Source organism: Rhea pennata, chromosome 8 (genome assembly GCF_028389875.1).
Source record: "Rhea pennata isolate bPtePen1 chromosome 8, bPtePen1.pri, whole genome shotgun sequence".
NCBI lineage: Eukaryota > Metazoa > Chordata > Aves > Rheiformes > Rheidae > Rhea > Rhea pennata.
This window is the reverse complement of record NC_084670.1, coordinates 16,338,429-16,359,102: the sequence shown is the minus strand read 5'-3', so window position 1 is coordinate 16,359,102 and position 20,674 is coordinate 16,338,429. Positions and strand designations below refer to the sequence as shown.

At 35.9% G+C, this 20,674-nt stretch overlaps 1 protein-coding gene across 2 annotated transcripts in view; it reads right to left on the bottom strand.

Moving 5' to 3' along the window:
- Positions 1-771: 771 nt before the first annotated feature.
- The window catches only part of PRKACB (protein kinase cAMP-activated catalytic subunit beta), a 79,794-nt gene continuing 59,891 nt past the window's right edge, over positions 772-20,674 (bottom strand). For both annotated transcript variants that reach the window (XM_062580993.1, XM_062580994.1), the window contains exons 5-10: positions 20,369-20,451; positions 19,685-19,811; positions 14,906-15,001; positions 13,230-13,352; positions 8,381-8,545; positions 772-4,136 (exon numbers count right to left, since the gene is read on the bottom strand). In XM_062580993.1, coding sequence (XP_062436977.1) covers positions 4,011-4,136; positions 8,381-8,545; positions 13,230-13,352; positions 14,906-15,001; positions 19,685-19,811; positions 20,369-20,451 — 720 coding nt within the window. In that variant the 3' untranslated portion in view covers positions 772-4,010. The remainder of the gene's footprint in view (positions 4,137-8,380; positions 8,546-13,229; positions 13,353-14,905; positions 15,002-19,684; positions 19,812-20,368; positions 20,452-20,674) is intronic.

The window sequence follows — 20,674 nt, the reverse complement described above, 5'->3', positions numbered from 1 at the left end:
CTCACCTTTCACCTAACTCTCATATATGAAAAGAAGTGTTTACTATCTACAGGCATTTACACATCCTTGTGGAACTGCCAGCCCTCCTGCTGGAAGCAACCATTGCCCAGCCTGACATTGGACCCTTATATTTTACCCCTTATGTCAGAAACCTTAAATCAGCTGATTGCTCAAGCTGTCAAATCAAAACATTTTTAGAATGTCATGCAAGACTCCCTTGTATAGCAATGCTGGCAATTGATTTTTTTTTCCCCTTTTCCCTTTGATCAAACATCCAGATCAGCTATCCACATCCCAGTTTGAGAATGGAATCATCATTTTACCAGTTTCTCCTCTGTAAGTGTGGCAAGACATAAGAACAACAGATCTGAATGACAGCTTCATATCTGCTGCTTGACATGCTGTGTTTGCACAGGAATTGTGGTCAAAACTGGAGAAAAATTCTTTGCAGTTGCTTAGATCATCTTTAGAAAAAGTACAAAAGTCTTTAAATATAATATAGCATTTATACTATGAAACCAAGTAAAACACAAAACGACAGTCAGTAGGCATACAACAGCGTAAGCAAAGAGGCTGAAGCCCTGATCGCATGGCAGGAAAAGGAGGAGCTGCGTTACAGACAGCAGATATCAAAGCCTCTCCGAACACCACTTGCAGAAAAAGCCTCAAGACAGACAATGCCAAGACTATTAACAGTCTTTACTTCTATCAGTTGTTTCACAGCACAATGAGACACAGCACAAGGTTTGTACAGCAGGGATCTGCAGACAATTTAAAAACAGGCAATTATCTTTAATAAAAAACAGTAAGTCTGAATGTGAAAATATGAAGACAAATGTTATTGCAGATAATGATCATCTTATTTTCTCTTGATTGTCTAAGTCCAACTTACAGACTTCTCACAGTGCCTTTAATCTATACCACGTTCTTCAAACACCCTAGTTAGTGTGAAGCTTAATGGGTCCCAACTATTATGTGCAGTACAGATTTCATCTTTTCATCTTGCTTTCAAACTCTATTTGCAGTGTATGGTGGAATGCAACAAATTATCATACAACATTCTGATTCACAAAGAAGCAGCACAATATTTCATGCAGTGTTGTACATAATTTAATTTGCACTTCTGTATATAAATGTTTACTATATTGCACACTATTGCAGCACTTAAAAACATCTAATTATTTGCAAAAATTAGTAAAATACTTTAAAGGATTTAAAAATAAGGGTTTTAATGCAACTGACAAGATAATAAAAAAGCAATTTACTTAATGAGATACAATCCTTTATGTTGGAAATGAAAGTTACATACAACTAGAGTACAATTAAAATATACCATATAGTTCAACACTGAATTCCTCAAATGTGTAAAATTAACAAGCCTCTACTGTCATAGATATACAATTTTCCATATTGTGAAAAGGATTTTTGAAATTAAATACAAGTAACATAATATTCTGTAGTTATATTTTTATGATTGTGTTTAAATGAGAGGGTTGAATAATACTCACATTATCAAATGTACTCACTAATGCCTTGGAAACTGCACACTTCCTCTCCTTTTCCAAAATACAATCTCATTTCCATACTGAAGTCTATTATGCCATATTGGAAAAGAATTTTACTTTCTAACAGGATTTCATAAAATTAAAAAATTGCATAATATCATGGAATTAAGATGACTTTTCCACTTATGCCCATGTAAAATTTAATCTGGATAACAGACACACACATCAGAACCAATTTCCTAGACTTTTGTCTTATTGTACACACAAGATGAATGATTACAGTATTTTACAAAACAGAAAATCTCTGAATATTATAAATGTAATGATTGAAAATTAAAATCATAACAGAATCAAATTGTGATCTCCAGCATTTATTAAAATCTTTTAAAGTTCATAAACGACAACAAAGTTACTGTAGAATTTATCGCATACAGCTAGCATACAACAGCATGTCCTTGGTCTAAATGAAATACAAAAGATTTTAACATTTTCATACAAAGGATTTCTTTAAATTTATTAATGTGACGATATATCTTTGTTACATAAAATTTGCTACAGCAAAGTATCTTATACTTTTCTCGCACATATGTAAATATGGGTGGACAAAGACTGCATTCAGTGTCAGCCTCCTAATGACGTTGTGCAAAAATGCTCAACAACCTAAACATACAGAATGTTGGATGTTACACTTCATATTGTTTTGTAAAATGTCTACAAAGGCTTTTCTTAAAGGAGTGTCATACAGACTAAAAGGAAGTAATGTCAGCAGTTTATTTTCACTGACATTCAAACAGATACAGTGGCTATGTATCAATATAGCTCAGTTTTATTAAAAACAATTCATCCTTGTATGCATGTAAGTTGATCATAAAATACGAGTCGAGTTTAAACTGTTTAGATGTGCTGTTTTAAGACAGGTCACTGAGATAGCCAGAATCAAGTGTACAAATAAAACTACTATGAGTAAGTTTAAAAGCAACTCCCAAAAAAGTGCTGAGCCACTGATTATTAACGTTGAAATAAATGTGTAAAAGTGCCCAAAGCTAGCACATGGTAGCAGTATCTTTTAAGTCAGTTGGTGAGAGTATACAAAATGTTAATTAAGCCCAAATACTTATACCTGCGTGACCAATACATTCTGTTCGACTGAAAAAAGTAGGTTAGAAATAAAGACACAATGCAACTAAAATAAACCCAGCTGTGGCAGTTTTTAAACTTTGTCTCTTTTCCTTGTGAATGAAGTGCTGTAATTAAACAGAAAATGATTGTAGCAGTACTCCATCTTCGGTTTACTAATATAGTATACCAGAATAAAAACTTGGCAATAACCTCTTTTAAACAGCTAACAAAAAATAACTGTGTTCATCCAGCAATGCATCCATAACATGAGTTTGCATTTGCTAAACCGTTTGTTTTTTCATCGCTAATGGCAGAGCACATTTTGATTTTTATTTTTTTGAAACAGATGCCTTTTTATTTATTATTTTTATTTATTATTAAAAAGGCTTGAAACAAGGAATACTTTGGGAGCCCCAACATTGGCATTAAAAAAAAAAAAAAGCGAATCAAAATGATTAATTCTCTACAATACTGACCAAAACTTCCTTTAAGAGTTTAAGGTTCTCGTTTTTAAAAAAGCCATTTAATACCTGCCAACTGAGATGCTGGTAAGTTGACTTGGTTAAACGTGGTCCAAAGTCCAGACCAGGTGGAATTATTCCCTCTCATGAGACTGTAAGCTCTCCATGGTACAGTCTGGCTACGGTAATTTACCTACTGCCTAGGTGGGGAATACAAAGGAAGGAGGCAGTGACAAAAACTGCAGGGATTTAGAAAACCAAGGCACGGGGTCTAGCTACTGTCCCCTACTTAAGCCGTCCAATTGATTCTACTGATTTTGGTCAGTCTCCAGGAAGAAATGTTTTAAAGTTAATTTAGCAGACATTTATATGGCGATAAATACTACCTTCAAAAATGCTAAAAATGTTGGCTAGATTTAGTCTGAGCTACTAAAAAAATTATTATAAATTGTAGCATCAGACACAAGACAGACAAGAATTATTGGCTGGCACAGACTAGAAGCAACAATTATCTTTCACTTCAGTCTAAATCACACTAGCCGCAACACCTTCCATTTCACTCGCACAAAAAATACATTATTCAAAATAAAATGGAGCATTCTTGGGTAAAAAACTACTTCATTTTAAAGGGGGAAAATGAACAATACACAGAAACAAAGGAACGACAGAAACCAAAGTTAAGTAGGAAAGTGGTCTAGCATTCTGTGTTACTGCACAAACAGTGCTTGCTTAATTGTGCCTAGTTAGAAGGGTTGGTGCAAACCGCACACATGGAAGATGGCAATAAAGACCTCAGTCAGCTTTGTGGAATGAAGTAACTAGGTAACTGTTTTGACATATGACGGTCTCAGCTCCACCTCATCTGTTAACAGAGTGCAAAGATCCCAATGTGAGCCCTGATGTCATCTTGTCCTCTTACTCCTTACTAAAAATCAGCAAATTCTTTTGCACATTTTTCTGTTAGAGACACACGAATATCTTCTTCTTCATAGTCATCAAAGTTGCTGGTATCTCCAGGGCCTCTGCACTTTGGTATGAATGGAGCTTCTACCTGTATTTGGAAGAAGAAGCAATGAAATGTTATCAGTCTAATACCTTCAGATTTAGTGTGAAAATGAGCATAACAAAATCCCTACTATGTCTCAAATCCCACCAAAAAAGCTTACTCTTGAAATTAAAGTAAATTGGCTTACAGTTTTGGCACATAATTAAAACCAGCCTAGAAGATGCAGGCCTAAGTGTGTGCATATAAGTTAAAAAAGACTAATATCTCACTAATGAATAAGAAATAAAAAATTACTTGCACTTTGGAACACAGCTGAGTTCTCTCCCTCCCAGTTCCTAGTTCCCAGCACCTGTAATTTAATCCTGTTCTCTCACTGGATGATAAAAATCCTTTCAGACTGAAAAAAAAAAAACCAAAAAGAAAAAAAACCAAATGACTCCATGAAAAGATCCTCCTCTCTCAGCTCATCAGCTGTGTGCTGAGGCCTGCCTGTAACAGAATCGATCGCACAGGAGCCATCATGTATGCAGAGAAGTGGATTTGTTATGACCAACACTAACCAAAATCTCAGGGCACTTTGGAACCCACATCCCCCCTCCTCATATGTAACGATTCTCCTCTATTTGCAAATATTAACTGATCTAACACAAATTAAAAACATAATTTGTTCTGCATCTCCTACAAAGCTCCTCCTAGGACTTAACTGTTTAAGTGAGAGAGAAAAGACTCCTCGAAACCAGTCCACAAAGGGGGAGAGATGACTTGAAGGGGGTGGCTAAATGACTGCCATGGAAAACCAGGGCAGCTATAATTAATGGTGGGGAAACCCTTCAAACCCCTCCTGGTAAGAGCTGACTGCATATCCTTTAAAATCCACAAATCTACTCAATTAGCCTTGAGATTCAGTCCATTTTTGTGAACTGTACGGTTGTAGGAAATGCCCATTTAGGTATCAGAGCCAGGAATTTTCCAAGATTCTGTTTAGTGCTGCTTCTTAAAGGTGATGGAACTTGCTGACCTTAAAAAAAAAAATAAAATAAAATCCATAGATCTAGCTGTGACTTAAGTTTCAATCCTTCTGACCCAATTAGTGCATGCCCACTTCTATTCATTTTGGAAGTTCAACTGAAGATGACATGAAGTTACAGGTCTGCATAGAAGCATACCTAAACGTTTACAGGTTGACAGCTTATGGCGTCGCTATACAGTCAGGAAAAAACCTCCAAAAAAACACCCTATCAACATGTGAACACCGGAAAGCCATCCTAGAAAACAGGTTGTGACTATTAAATTTCACTTTCAGCTAATATCAAATAAAATTTTAACCCATCCAATCCACCAGCACCGCATAAAGCTCCAAGGGGCTTGCTGGAAGAGGGGCTGAGCAGGCTCGGGCCGATGGGAGGGGATACGCCACACGGATGGCGAGGAAGGGACCGAGAGCCTGGAGCGCACGAGATGGGGAGATGCTGCGCTGCGGACCAAGGCAGGACGCGCATCCCGTGTTCTTCCCTCCCAGAGCCCCATTACCTGCCTTTAGGGCATGCAAAATTCAAGATCCTTTGAGGCAATGCAAATTTAACCCTGCAAAAACTGGGAAATGTGAAGTAATCACACAGCAATCTTTCTGTGGGACTCCCCGAGGAGCGTCTGCGCCAGGCGCCCGTGGGGCAGACAGAAGCGGGGCTGCTGGGGCCCCGGCCGGCCGGCGCCCGGGGCCCCCGTCCCACCGCGCAATGGCACGGTGCTCCCGGTACACTACTGAGTGGAGGTTGTGGGGGAAAAAAATAAATAAATAGAATCAGTAAAATAAAACAGGTACAGCACACACTAACATGGCTCAAACTCTGCTGAATCTGGGCGGTAACATTATACAGGCACAAGAAACATTAACTTTCTGTATTTACAGACTGTGTTACAATTGTATATTCTTTTGATCCAGAAATAAAATTTGCATTTAGGTGAACTATATTTACTGTATACACAGACTATGTACAAATCTAGCATACAAAACCAAACATTTTTATTTACAATTATCTAAATTCTATTTTTATGTTTTCTGAAATTAATTTTCAATTACTCTCTATCAACAAAGCTCAGAGCACAGGAAATAGCTTATTCAGAGCCCAAATTTTAAAACCAGTTCAAATGAGGCACCTCGACAGTTATTTTTTTCGACATTTCACAAACTTTTTCCTGTTATCTTCACTGAGGAAATCACTAAAGGTGATGATAGGAGATAATACTGGTTTCTAAGGGAAGTATCTGCCTGGCCTGAAGTACAACCACATTATCAGGCCATATTTAAATAAAGAGCTACCACAAACACACAAAGAAAATAATCATCTGAATTTTTCTTATCTGAAATATGAAGTAACTGACTATCACTTATGACTGTAGCGTAACAGTACTATTCATGTTACCTGCCAAGGAACTGCTTTTACTTTACAAACTAGACTTTTTCAGGAAAATAAGAAAATGTCATAGTAAAAGCTGGAATAAAACATAAGCTTATTGCTGTCTTTCTACAATCTCTTATATTATAATAGACACTGTTGTTTTAGATCCCTTGTAAGACAGTATTTGTTCCTTTTAATTAATAGTTTAAAAATAACTCGGCATTAGCTCTCATAATCCTTTAAAACTAGTAATAGCTATTCTGACTGTACTACTGGTTTACATTTTAAAATATTTCTTCTTTCTATAAAAATAATTCTTAGCACTGCTAGTGCATTGCTGTAGAAAATACTTAATGCAGAATTAAAACATATGATTTGATATTATGGGGCCAGGTTACCACAAAAAGGCATACTAGGGAATAAAACTCATTGCACAGAAAAATGTCTTGTAAACAGGCATTAAGAAAGAACAGATAATTACACTTCTGCAATGGAGAATCTTTTCTTAACATGTCTGTACTTATTACAAAGAATACAAGATGTGTTAATAGTACCCTGTCTTCTAGTAATTAATACATTAGTGAATACTGCAACTGTACTGTGAATTTGTGTAGCCAAACAACCAGTTTCTTTTTATAAACTATTGTTAGTGTTTAGGTTTGGCCTTTAAAATGCTTCCATTACAGCAGCAAGTTCATGCCTCTATAGTCAAGACTGCTAGCATTTCAACAATGTAAATCAGTTCCTTAAAATATTATCACTTGACTAACATCTTTACCAATACCTAGGTAAAAAAAAAATATTTATCCACCTGAACTTTCTGGGATAGCACCACTAAAGTTATTTTAGTCTTTTATTGCTGTCTATTTAAAAACAAAACCAATGTTTAGAGGTTGCACTTAAGAGAACAAATAATTTCCTTAGTATCCATCTCTGGCAACTCATAATCTACAGTTATTTAACTATGGCTCTACCTTCAGAGGGAGAGGAAGCTCAAGAGCTGCTGGAGGACAGACCTAGACAGAATTGTAATCATCCTCATCTCTTCCCCTAGCCTCTCCTCTCATCTCTGCTTCACTTGTCCTGGCAGATGCTAATGTGCTTCTCTCTAATTTCTTAGTGGCTGCTCATGCTCTCAGAATACTCCCAATTCTCCCTGTTGCTTTCATTCCTACGCACGTCTAAAGTTCAATGCAGAGAGCAGGCACAGACTTCTTTTTTTAAAAACAAAACAAACAAAAAAAATCCACTACAATTCGGGCTGGTCAAGCAGGTCTAGAAAATCATTCTCCAAAACCAGCATTCAGCAGGGCTCTTGGTGTTTCCACAGCTTATGGAGCTGCACTCAAAGCGTAGTTGAGGACCTCTACATCTAGAGTGCTGTCCCAGTCCCAGACAAAGCAAGAGCAACAGTGAAAGTGCACACCTCTCCAGCAGAAAAGGAAAAGCTCTAGCTTTGGCTAGAAGGTCTCCTCACTGAAGCAGTCTGACTCTAGCTGGAAGGGTAAACAGATTCCTCTCTGCTGCGGAGGAGTATTCATGATCCCATTATAGCAGGGATTAAACAGAAAGCAAGGAGGCAAAAGATGGCTCATTCTGAGATAGTTGGGAAACAGACCACAGCAGAACATGTGTTAACTGAACAGGAAAGTACACAAATGTTGAATAAGTTTGTTGTTGGTATTAAGTCAATCAATATATATTCTTCAGAGTCTCCAATTTAAGGTACTTTCATGTATTTAGTTAAGGTGCTTATTAGTTTAAAATTAAGTTTATTAGTTTAATTAAGGTGACAGATTTAGGAAAGGAAAAATAAGCAAAATAATTAGAAAAACAGGTTTGACTTCTTCTCCAGAAATCTGTAACAGTTTTGATACAAAGATGTCTTACCTTTCTCTGATAAATGGCAATCCAATCTGTAGTTGCAAACCACTTGTGGTTCTTTATATCATTTACACCATTCTTGAGATTTCCGTATCGTTTGGTCAAATCTACCTGGAGTAAATTTCTTAGAAGATCCTTCAGGTCTGAACTGAAGTGTGATGGGAACCGTACCTGAAAACACATATCCACAACATTAAAACAATATATAAATCTGATTCTTCTGTGAGGTAGAACGTTCATCCCACAGGAAACATTGGGGCCATCTTCTGTTCTTCTTCTAAGTACACATCAGGTAGGAATGCAGAAAAAGAGATATGATTATAACGCATAGGCATTTCTGTTCCACACATCCTTTAATCAATGCTACCACCTTGTCTGTCTTTCATTTCTTGAAGTGAAAGTTTCTAAATCTGATTGAATAGTGGGAAAAGTATTACTATAATGTAATCATAGAATCAGTAAGGTTGGAAGGGACCTCTAGAGATCATCTAGTCCAGCCCCCCTGCTCAGCAGGGTCACCTAGAGCATGTTAGACAGGACTGCACCCAGGCAGGCCTTGAAGATCTCCAGAGAAGGAGACTCCACAACCTCTCTGGGCAACCTGTGCCAGTGCTCTGTCACTCTCACAGTGAAGAAATTCCTCCTCACATTCAGGCAGAACTTCCTGTGCTTCAACTTCTGCCCATTGCCTCTTGTCCGGTCACATGGGACATCTGAAAAGAGTTTGTCTCTGTCCCCCGACACCCTCACTTCAGGTACTTTAATGATGTAAAGGACAAATTTAATTTTGACAAAATTGTATCTCACCAACAAATCTCAAGTCATTCTCAACTAAGATCAAATTTTAAGATTTTGTATATATGTATGCATACATATGTACATGTGTATTTATACGCATATATGTACACACACACACAGAGCAGTATAGTGCGTATACACACATGCACACACTGAAGTAAGTCTACATTCTGCAATCATACATGAAAATTCAATCTGGAACTTTATGCTATACTGTAATCTGTTTCTGATAAATGAATACACCAATGTCAAGACTCTTTAGATAAATAACACAACACTTTGAACACAGCATGCAAACAAATTTTATTTGCCAACAGAATTCATTCTAAACTGTCTAAGAAATAGTTGAAGATGATCCATGTGATATAATTACTTAGCAAAAGATCTGCCGACAGCATTTGAAAATGGAGAATGCAGAAAGGGGAAGAAAGCAGCCCAAAAGTTTTATTTGACATGTGCATAGTTCTCAGTATTTGATACTTGCTATGTTCAGCTGGTCAGTTGTGAAATAAAAGCAGAATATAAAATTATTTAAAATAAAAATATAATGTGAAATAAACAAAAAAACTGATAATCAAGGACACTGCTTAAATTTATCTGTCAAGGTTATATATGCCTTTATAGTTGTTGTAATACATGAGAAACAGTGTTCAGTGAATATTATACCTAGACAGCTGAGTGGTAAGGAAACAGTAATTATGTTTTTTAAGTAGGAAACTAAGTGCATGAAGTAGATTAAATGACTGACTTAGGTTATAAAGGAAATAAACTGCTAGCTGAGAACCGAATGTAAGATTTTCCAGAAATTGAGTTTAATGCTGTTTCTACAACCCTCCATCTTCGGACTTGGTGAAAAAAGATTAGATGATCAATAGTAAGAACACAAATCAAATTAGATACCACTGCAAAAAAAGTCAACTTTTTTTTTCTTTAGATGAGAAATAATTTTTTAGAAGATAAAATTTGAGTTCATTTAAAAAACAAATTGTTACTTTAGTTAAAAATGCATCTCAGCAAATGAATTACCATACATTCATGGAGACAGATGAAGGATCATAGTCTTACAAGTTCCTTCTAAAAACATCTAAAGCAACTTAACCTCCCTCATGCTCCCCCGCAGCCCCTAACAACCAACCCTGGGACAGTCATTCCATGCTCAATAACAAGAGCATGGCTTGAAACTCCACCACTTCCGAAATATACTTGTCTTCCAGTTTCATTATGAGATGAATGAACTGGACACAGTTGGCTAGGAACTGGCTTAGCTTAACAGATAAGATCACTGAGTGAAACCTATTCATAGTTTAATACTGTATTTACCACTTCTTTTTTTCTCCTCTTATCTATTTCTGTTCTGTTACTGCTCATATTTTGCTGCTTCTTGCATTTTCCTGAGAATATCCGTTGTTTCTTTCTCCCTGACTAAGGAAGTAGGCTGTAAAGTAAAATTATCTAAATCTCTTATAATTATTGCACTGCTTTTACTTTTTTGCTACAGATAGACCAGAAGAAAAACTGTTAATAAGGTATATTGATGTACACTAACTGAATACTGAAATGTAACTCTCCAAAGATACATTTACAACTTTTTAAAGATTATTATTATTTTTACATTGTTCCTGTTTTCCTTTCAGCATTATTTCATTGCATTCTGCAAGAAACATTTAGATTGCTGTGACTAGATAGTTGTAAGTAGTTTATTTACAGCACAGATAAGCAAATGGAAAATGTTAATATAGGTCAGCTGTTCATGTGATCATACAATCAACACAGTATCACATATATTAACTACCTTTCTTCCAAATTTCATATTAATTTCCTATTTATTCCATATAAAAGATCATTAATGTTCCTTAAATGTACAACCAGATACTTCATTAATTGAATCATTTTGCCTCGGCAACAACAAAGCCCAAGTCAGAAACAAACTGGAGGCAAATACGACATCTCCTAGTACTCTGCTCCTCAATTCATTAAAAAAGAATACAAACACTGCACTGTACACGATGCACAGTCTCATTTCATGAACACTTCAGTTACAGCTGAATGTACTAGAATGAAATATGTTGCTTTTGGGCAGAAACAATGATGGCAAAGAAAATAAATTTGTATTTAATGACCTAGCAAAATTTTATGTAGACTGAGAAAAGAAAACTAAACATGCTTTCAGGCCTCTTTAAAATCAATACTCCAGCTATTTCTTCCCCTCTACTAATGATAACTTTCCTAATTTACTGAAGGACATAACTAGCTGGCTATACAGTTCCCACAAACAGAAAATACTACCTGACCTGTCAAGGACTATACAAAAAGTTTATGTGCTTTTGCACATCTATTTTCCAGTTTAAATTTGATCATCGGTTTTATAATTCTAATCCAATTATTTTGATTTAGTGTTTACAGCAATGAGTCATTAGATGAATTTCAATGAAACAATCACACCGAACTGCAAGACAGTTAGGTTCTGCCAAATCACAGAGCCCTTACTCAATGTAACTTCATTAGATATTGTATTCATAGCTACTCTAAAATAAAAAAGTTTAACATTTAGCATAGTCTTAGCCACTGACACCAACAAGACACGAACAAGGTGTCATTTGCCAAGGAACAGCAGACTGGTCTTATTTCCTGCTTTTCCCAGCCTTTTTCTGACCGATTCCAGAGGTAGCCTTCCTACCCTGTCCCTCGAAGCTGTCCCTCTACACCTTAGAGCTTCAGTTCAAGCCTTCCTTTTCTTGATGTCATTCCTTGCTTTTTTTCACATTTCTCCCACAAAGCTGTTGATGTAGGAAGATACTGCACAGTTGATTAGGTATTTACAGCACAGAAGCTATATGAATAAAGTGTCCATGAGCTTCCTAAGAGAAACTATTCTACCTCTTTTGAGAAGAGTGTTTGACAAGAGGAATTCCCATAAAGCACTTTGTGTGTTGTAAACTCACATTCCAACCTAACTGAATAGTAACTCCTTATGTAGCTAAAGCCTAATTTTTCTTCTAATTTTATCAGGCTTGCATAACAAGTTCATTTCTGGTATTCTGTGTAATTTCAAAAAAAAAAAAAAAAAAAGTTCCTCATGAATTAACCCATTTTTAGCTTCCTCCTTTTTACATCTCAAAATAACTCTCACTTAAGAAAACACATATCAGAAATGCATACATTCCCCTCCCCTCCTCCTTTTTTTTTTTTTTTTTTCCCTGTCATAGTTCTGTTTTGCCACATCACTACTGGTTTAAGCTTATAGAAAAAAGCTTCGCTCGTTCAAGGAACTGAAGCAACCATGCCTCCTCTATGAAAGGGGATTTACGAGCATCCACACGAAGGCCTTCTTCACTTAAATAAGGTCTTATAAAGGAATCGCATTGCATTCTACCACAGTGCCCACTACAACACTTCCCTCCATCAGGGCTACAAAAGCACTGTGGTGAGGCGCAGGCCTATGCAGGAGCAAGGAAGAGAACTGCAACAAATCAACTGAGCAAAAAGACACAAGAGACAGCGGTTAGCAGGAGACACAACAGAATCACCACACTACCATGCTTTAGCACATTAAGAGATTGTCTGAAGAATAAAAGGGAAAAACTGCAAAAAAAAAAAAAAACATTTTAAACAATTTTATATAACAGCAAAAGTTGGATAGAACATTAGAAATGTCTTGAACTACAGTACTTTGTTTTTGCAGAGTTACAGAAATCTGCTATGAATCACAGAAATTTTTCAGAGCTTCTCAAAAGTTGCAAAAATGTTTCAATAAAGAAAATAGCCAGGTAAATTAAATATGTACATAAATAGTTGTTGGAACAGTAAAAGCAGTAAGCGTCCAGATTTTTAGAACATCAAGTTTATTATTACAGTAACAATGTCTATACTCAAATAATATATGTTAGTAACTTTTCTCAAACTTTGTCCAAATTGCTCAGTACCTAGCAACCAGTGAATTATGCATCTGCATCAACTCCACGCACAAATATAAACAAAACAAAATAAACCAGGCTCTGCAAAGACAATGAGAAATAAAATAATTGCATTTTCAGAAACATATGGAGACTTCACTCACCTTGCCAGACACAATCTTCTCATAAATCTGAATGGGCTGATCTGCAAAGAACGGGGGATATCCAGCTGCCATTTCATAAATTAACACTCCTAATGCCCACCAATCCACTGCCTTGTTGTAACCCTGGGATAAAAATGAGAAATACTACTATTAGTATCATCATTTTTAACTTAGTTTAATATTTCCAATATATTTGTAAAATAGAAGAAATGTAAATATATTCTTGCCTGTTTAATACAGAACTTACCGTCTAGCTCAAAACAAATTGAAGCTCTCAAATGCCAGCAGCTTATATACTTAAAACTTAACTCACTAGTAATCCTAAAAGATTTTGTGCATATTGCTGTGCTGAATTTCAGCAATGTCTTCACACAGGTGTGACAAGGCACACTATGTCACAGAGATGAGCACAATTCTTTCTTCAAATAGTCTTGTTACAGAACTATTAAAACTTTTTCCAAAGCTTAAAGAAACATCATTAAACATAAGAATACTTCCTATACTGCATACTATCATCTTTTTAATTGATTATTCATGTATCGGTACACTGAAGTTTTCATTTTTGGTAAATTAGTCATCTATGTGAGCTTAAAAATCTAGTTAATTAGCTGTTGTTGATCCATTTATGACCTGATCTTAAAAAGCCTGAGCATAAAGTCATTGAGTAAATCCTATTTAACAGTAAAAAGGGGAAAAAAACAACAGCAACAACAAAAAAATCCAACCCCAGCAATTACACATGTGAAAGCACAGCTTCCTTCCCTAAGATCTTTTATCAAACTCAGCGTAAAAACAACAACAAACAAACAACCCCCCCCCAGCCTTTTCTGAAGAATGTACTTCAGAAAAATGGTAGTAGGAACACTACAGTTTTTTCTTCTGCTTTAGTTCAATAAGGTCAAAGGTAATTCAACTCCAAAAGCTGCAAATAATCAACATTTTCTCCTCAAGTAAAAGTACTTTCTATTTACTTCTAAGGAATTGCAAAGGGCATTTAATTCAACCATATATTAAATGCACAAATTAACATAATATCAGAAGTAATTCCATAATCTGTAAAGATGTTTCTCCTTTGCAAATCATGAAGAGTTGCAACTCAAGAGCTATATTACAATAAGATTTTTTTGTTCAAACATCTTAGTGCAAGTATTATATACAAACAGATGTAAGCTTAGACTGCATGTACTTTATGCTCAAAACCGTACTTTTTCATATTCAATTTCATGCACAGTGCTTTAAAACACTTGCAATTAATTACCTAATTATTTCTGATTCATCCAATATGCAGTTCTTGTTATCTCTGGAGCTCTGTTCTATCTGTTACAACTTCAAAATATGACCATTCTGACCTGTTGTTATGATTAGGATGCTAATTAAATAATCTAACTGCAGTTTCTTTAAAGCCTGTTTTCCTTCACAAGTTATTGGCAAGCATACAGAGTTCTGTATTGTTGTATAAAACCCCCTGCTGTGGGGTTATTTTTAGTATACTAGAAAATACTTGCATCAATTCTATTTGGTATACTTCAGTAAGAGCTGATTAGTTAAGATTTGATTTTCAGAAGTATCAGCAATTGTTTATCCCTCAGAGTTTAATAGTTTGCTGATAACTGTCAGCTGTATAAGAATGCATGGCCTGAACAAGACAATTACCACTCACAAAACTGAGGGAGTACCTTGCTGAGAATTATTTCAGGTGCCAGGTATTCTGGAGTTCCACATAACGTCCAAGTTCTTCCTTTTACTCTTTTTGCAAAGCCGAAGTCTGTGACCTGGCATCAGAAAAAAAAGGAAATGACTGTAGTTATGTTTTTACTGAGAAACTAAAAAATGAAATATAATAATTCAGAAAGCAAATTTATACAGAGAAATAACCTGTCTCTCAGATTGTATGGTATCATACAGTTAGATGCATCTTATGTAGCCAATTTTCTGATATTTGAATTCAGATGAAATTTGTTAAAGGTTTCTCATGATAAAACAAATAAACAAATAATGCAAACCAGGTATTCCCTAGGTCACATAAGCTGCTATTTATAATTCAAAAAAAAAAAAAAAAAAAAAAAAAAAAAAAAATCAGTGGGAACTATGTCTTATTTGTCTATGTACTGTAGTTATATTAATTTTTTTTCTTATGCTTTTCAATGTTTATATTGCTAAAAGCTTGAAGAATGTGAACAAGATATTTATCTTCTCCTTTAACTGACAAACAAATGGATCATAAAGAGGGTCAAGATACCAGTGCGTCTTGTAAATTTGGAAAATTTTATTGCGTAAGTGTATAAAGTTTACATGGAAAATTACTGTGGGAATTAGACAACAGAATAGAGGTCTTCCAGGAACTTCTGGTTCTGAGTATCTTTGACAGCATCGCCAGAGTCCAGCTTGTTTATCTGAAAAGTGGGGATATCTTCCAGGGAAGTGTTATGAAGTAAAGTAATGCTTCCTGGCAAATTAAGAAGTAATTGTATTCACAAGTAGCAAGTTCTTGTCCATTATAAATTCTTCATTCCAACCATGATGTTTTCTGGAAAAAGTTCTCAGTACTTTCCATACTATCTCATCATCCTCTGTAGAATTTTTCATGTACCATACTGCATAATACATATGAAAACCAGCAGAATATAAGTGAAATCTGGGACTGAGTTCAAGCTATAAAGTCTATGCTTGTTTCAGGATCCATTTCTTTTGTTCTTGGTATCATTTTCAAACCATTCGCTAGGAAAACGCACTGTACCACAACAACAACCATTGCTAATTATGCAATAACCTGGGCTGATGTCTCTGACACACTTATGTCACATAATCACAGTTAAACAAGCCAAATTCAGAACAAGCCGGCTTTCATTGAAGTTTTTGCAGAAACAGCAGCAATCAAGCCTGCGACTAAATGGAGAGGGTGACAAGCTCACAATATAGACCTGCTTCAGTCAACACTGAATCATTTCTGCGTTTATGATTATCTCACATATGTCTATGTGAGAAGAACACACTGCACACATGGGATAGACAGAAATGGCTTCAAAATTCAAAGAGAAAAATATGGAGCTTCTACAAAAATCAAATTGGAGCTTCCGTATCAATATACGAATACAAAAGCCCGTCTTTGGTCAGTAGTGGCAAATAGCTAACCTCATGTGGGAAGACCACCTGTCGGATGTATTGTCAGTAGTAGTTTGCCCATCCTCACAAAGATGTATCGCTGCATGCTGAAGAGTCAGCAATCCTGCAGGAAGTTATGAATAACTACACATTCACAGTACTCCCCAACTGCATTAACAAAATTATTTCTATTCCTCCTATACTTTTATTTTGTTCTGAATGTAATTTTATTTTACAGTTAGGAATTAAAAAATTAATGCTTCCCACTTCTCTCAATAAAAATGTTTATTATGAATTATTCTGTTTGACTTTGGCAAGGAAAAAGGCAGGGCACAATGAAGGAAGAAGGGCTTCCACTGTATAAAGACCGCAAGACATTTCAGAGTGCTTGTTGTTGTATAGCACCTTTCTGTTTGTCATTTTGAGAACATAGGAACTAAAAGGAAGATCAGGAGGTGTCATGTGAAGATGCTGTAAACCAGAAGTCATTCATAGCACTGCAATTTTGAGATGCTCTCTCTTATAATTGAGATTTTGAGCATATTCAGAGAGGTGCAGGATTCAAATAGACTACCAAGCAGAATCCAGTATGAACCTGGGGGGGGGAAAAATAATAAAAATAAATAGCCAGTCTTTATCATACTGTTAATATCAACTACATACATAAATGCCAAAAGATGCTTACCAACATCCTCCATAGCACTCAGCTAGTGCTACTAGCTGACTGAATATAGGATTTAAAAGATGCAAGTCCAATCATAAGGCAGGAGCACTGTGTTTCCAGGTCCATCGTAAGGAGTTCTTGGTCCTCCCTTACTTGCCGAGTTGTCTTGCGTAATGAAGACACCTAATCTGCAGACATACTTTCACTCTCGGATTTACAGTTAATCTTAAATCCTCTACATTGTCTTCTGAGTCCTTCAAAATGTCCTTCACGATCCTGAGACAGAATCCTGTCCAGCATCTCATAATATGGGCAGGTCTCGTGCACATGTGACTATTGAAAGTCCAGTCTTGGTACTCTGCTTTCTTGTAAACAACTCCCATATATTTCATTTTAGCTTAGGAAACATTCAACTTGATCAGCCAGTTTAGTGATGATGACAGAAGTGTTTCATCAGCAACATTTCACCTTTAAGGTCTCCTTACTTTCACTTCTATCCAGAAGACGAGGAAAAGGAGACCACTGCACACATCTGGTATGGAGCACATAAGGCATGGTACCCAGTGCACAACACAAGCTACCTGCTGCCTTCAGGTGCAAGTAAATGCAAAGAGAGTGAACAAGGCTGCAAACTAGAATATTTAAAAGGGGGAAAATCATCCTATCACCAAGAGTTGAATTGATTTCCCTTGATTTGACATATCCATATTGTGAATGTCTACATTTCTAATCATAATCCAGACTCTCCTAGTCAACGGAAAGAATCAGAAGCTTCTAGAATGTGATTCATCTGATCTTAGCTATTCATACTAGGAAAAATGAATCATGCCCTGGAGTTACATGTTTCTTTCCACTAGTAATACAGAGAATTTAGATAAATAATTATAATACAGGTAATACAGACACTACTTTGAAGACATCTGAATTTGGACAGGTAGATTTCATCTCCCGAGTCTTGAACAGCAGTGTAGACAAACTAGCACCAGGTACAGTGCAAATCAGTGTAAAAACAGCAACCAGAGAACGATCAGAACATTACTGAACATAGGTGTCTACATAGACATTAATATTTACTAAGTCTTTCAGAACAAGTTTTCTAGTTTTCAGCATGAGTACAAAATACGCAGTACCTTGCCAATTACTACATTCAGAGAATGTATCACGTGAACAAACAAAAAAACAAACAACCCCCCCTACTTTTAACTATTCCATAACCGAGCTCCACATGAAGTCACTTGCTCACCACACATACAAGTTCCTCAAGCATTACTCAGTAAAAACTATTTCAAAAAGCAAAAAGCTGCAAAAGGAAAGATACACGCTTAACTGTACCACAAAGGCATTTTGTCATGTGGAAGATGACTGGGAATTTCAAGTAAGTAAACATGCCACAACTTCAACTGTTCTCACCATCCCCCCAAGATGGGATGTGTTGCCAGTTAAAAGATCACACACGTTAATCTAGAAGCTATTTTTTCCATTTCAAGATCATCAGCATGAGATTATTAATACATAACCTTCTTGCAAATCTGTCACATGGAAAACTCACTGAAAGCATACTAGTTGCAAATAATCCTTTTTCTTATTCCAATAGAAAACTACCCTTAATCATTTGTAGTTCTAGTTGTACTTTCAGGTCATGAGTGGATAAAAAGCATCGAGATTTTTTGTTTTAAAAATTTCAGTCACAGGGCTGATGTCTCAAAGTTGCCGAAATAGTAATTTTCCTTTCCATTGTTTGAAGGACTGCAGAGCTAACATACCAAAGGCATATGCAAATGATGCCTTAGGGGAGTTTTCTTGAAATTATGTCTTGCAATTTGATTCTGATAGTTGTACTGTATGAGGTTAATACATCTATCTATATTTGAGGATTTGCAGGTTGTTTCTTTCAAAGAAAATTGATCAGAAACAGGTTTTTCTTTATTATGCTCCTGTGCATCTATTAAGAATGCATACAAACCTTTGTTTCCCCAAACAAAATATTTTTAAAATTTTTAATTTATTAAGTTAAAAAAAAAAGTATCATATGAAGGCAGAGAGCCCTTTGCTCAGAGATCCAGTACCTTGCTCCAAAAGCCTCCCTCCTTAGCTTTTTCTCAAAGTCATGTGGCAGTGCTTGCCTGTGCTTTTCGCTGCCTGGCTTCTCTACTTGTGACTATCATCTGGAGTGATTCTGCTCATGTAATACTCGGGCTCCTTGCACAGGGAAATTTCCTTTTTCTGCTCAACTCAGCTCTTACTCCAGACTTCCTGAGAAGGTTAAGACCTTCCGAGGATGAGAGTCATTTGACTGAAATTAGGTACTACACTGTAGATGTCAGCATCTAAGCTGGTCATCCCAGGCTACCCAGGACACTCTTCACCTCTTTCCAAAGCTGATGTGTAAAATAGGTCAGATGAACAGAGCTACACAGATGCGTGCTTCTCTCCACAAACCATGAGGGAAATCCTGACAACCTGCTCAAATGTAGACATCTTCACCAAACATGCTTCATTTTAGTCAGAGAAAGTTCAATCCAAGAATTTCAACGGTTATTAAGCCATGGGGCATTTTAATGTTCCCTGAATATAAGCTAACATGCCAACCAGCTTCAACAGACCTTTATTTTAAACAGATTTGCTAGAATTACCTAGTGTACAACAAAAGACAAGGCTTCTCTCTCTAAATATATGAAGAATATCATACCTGGATGTATCCTTGCTGATCAATTAAAAGATTCTCAGGCTTTAGATCTCTGTAGATGAGGTCTAATGAATGGAGGTACTCAAATGTTAGCACTATCTGAGCTGCATAAAATCGTGCATGTGGTTCACTGCAAAGAAGTAAAACAATATTAAGTATCCCCACACTATACTCAGGTACTGAGTTAACCACACAATTGTCAGGGACGGAATATCTAAGTATTTTTTAACCGTTTCCTTTACTGTGTAACATACACACACACACACAAAGCATATAGTGAGCATTTTATAGTTAAAATATTTATTTTCTAAATCTAGTTTCTTAAGTTTTTCTTTTTTATCCCTTGTGCAAATCAAGGTGAGTGTATTCCACAACATAAAACTTACCAAATCAAATTTTTAATTTTAGAAACTGTAATCAATTTCAGCGACCATGAATATGAATTCCATGATTATATCTTGCATAGGTCATGAAAGATCACCATTAACTAACTGAAGAGTAATAAAAGTAATTACAAGTTTTCCACTGCCTGATTATTTTAGTCCATTCAGAAAGGGCAAAATTAAAAGCACTTACCCCTTAAATTTTTTTTCAGTTTCATTACTTCAGTTTTATGAAACCCTCTTTCCCCTCAGAAATTAGCAATGTAAATCCTTTTTAAAGGAATAATATCATTAAGACTCTTACCTGAACCTTCCGATTCTTCTTAGATGTGAAAACATTTCACCACCAGGGACATACTCCATTACCATGTATAAATTAGAATTATCCTAAGGAAGCAAGTAAATACATATGATATATTGGATATTCTATAATCTCTTTGAAACAGTGTTGAAGCCCAGTATGTTTTATTAAAGAATGAAAGATTTTAGGCATTTAACTACCTTAACAAATATAAAGTAACACAGGTAGAAATTCTTGAAAAAGTGTAGGCACACTTGACTTGATAAAAGGAATAATCTAATCTTAACAAATCCATATTTTTATGTAAAT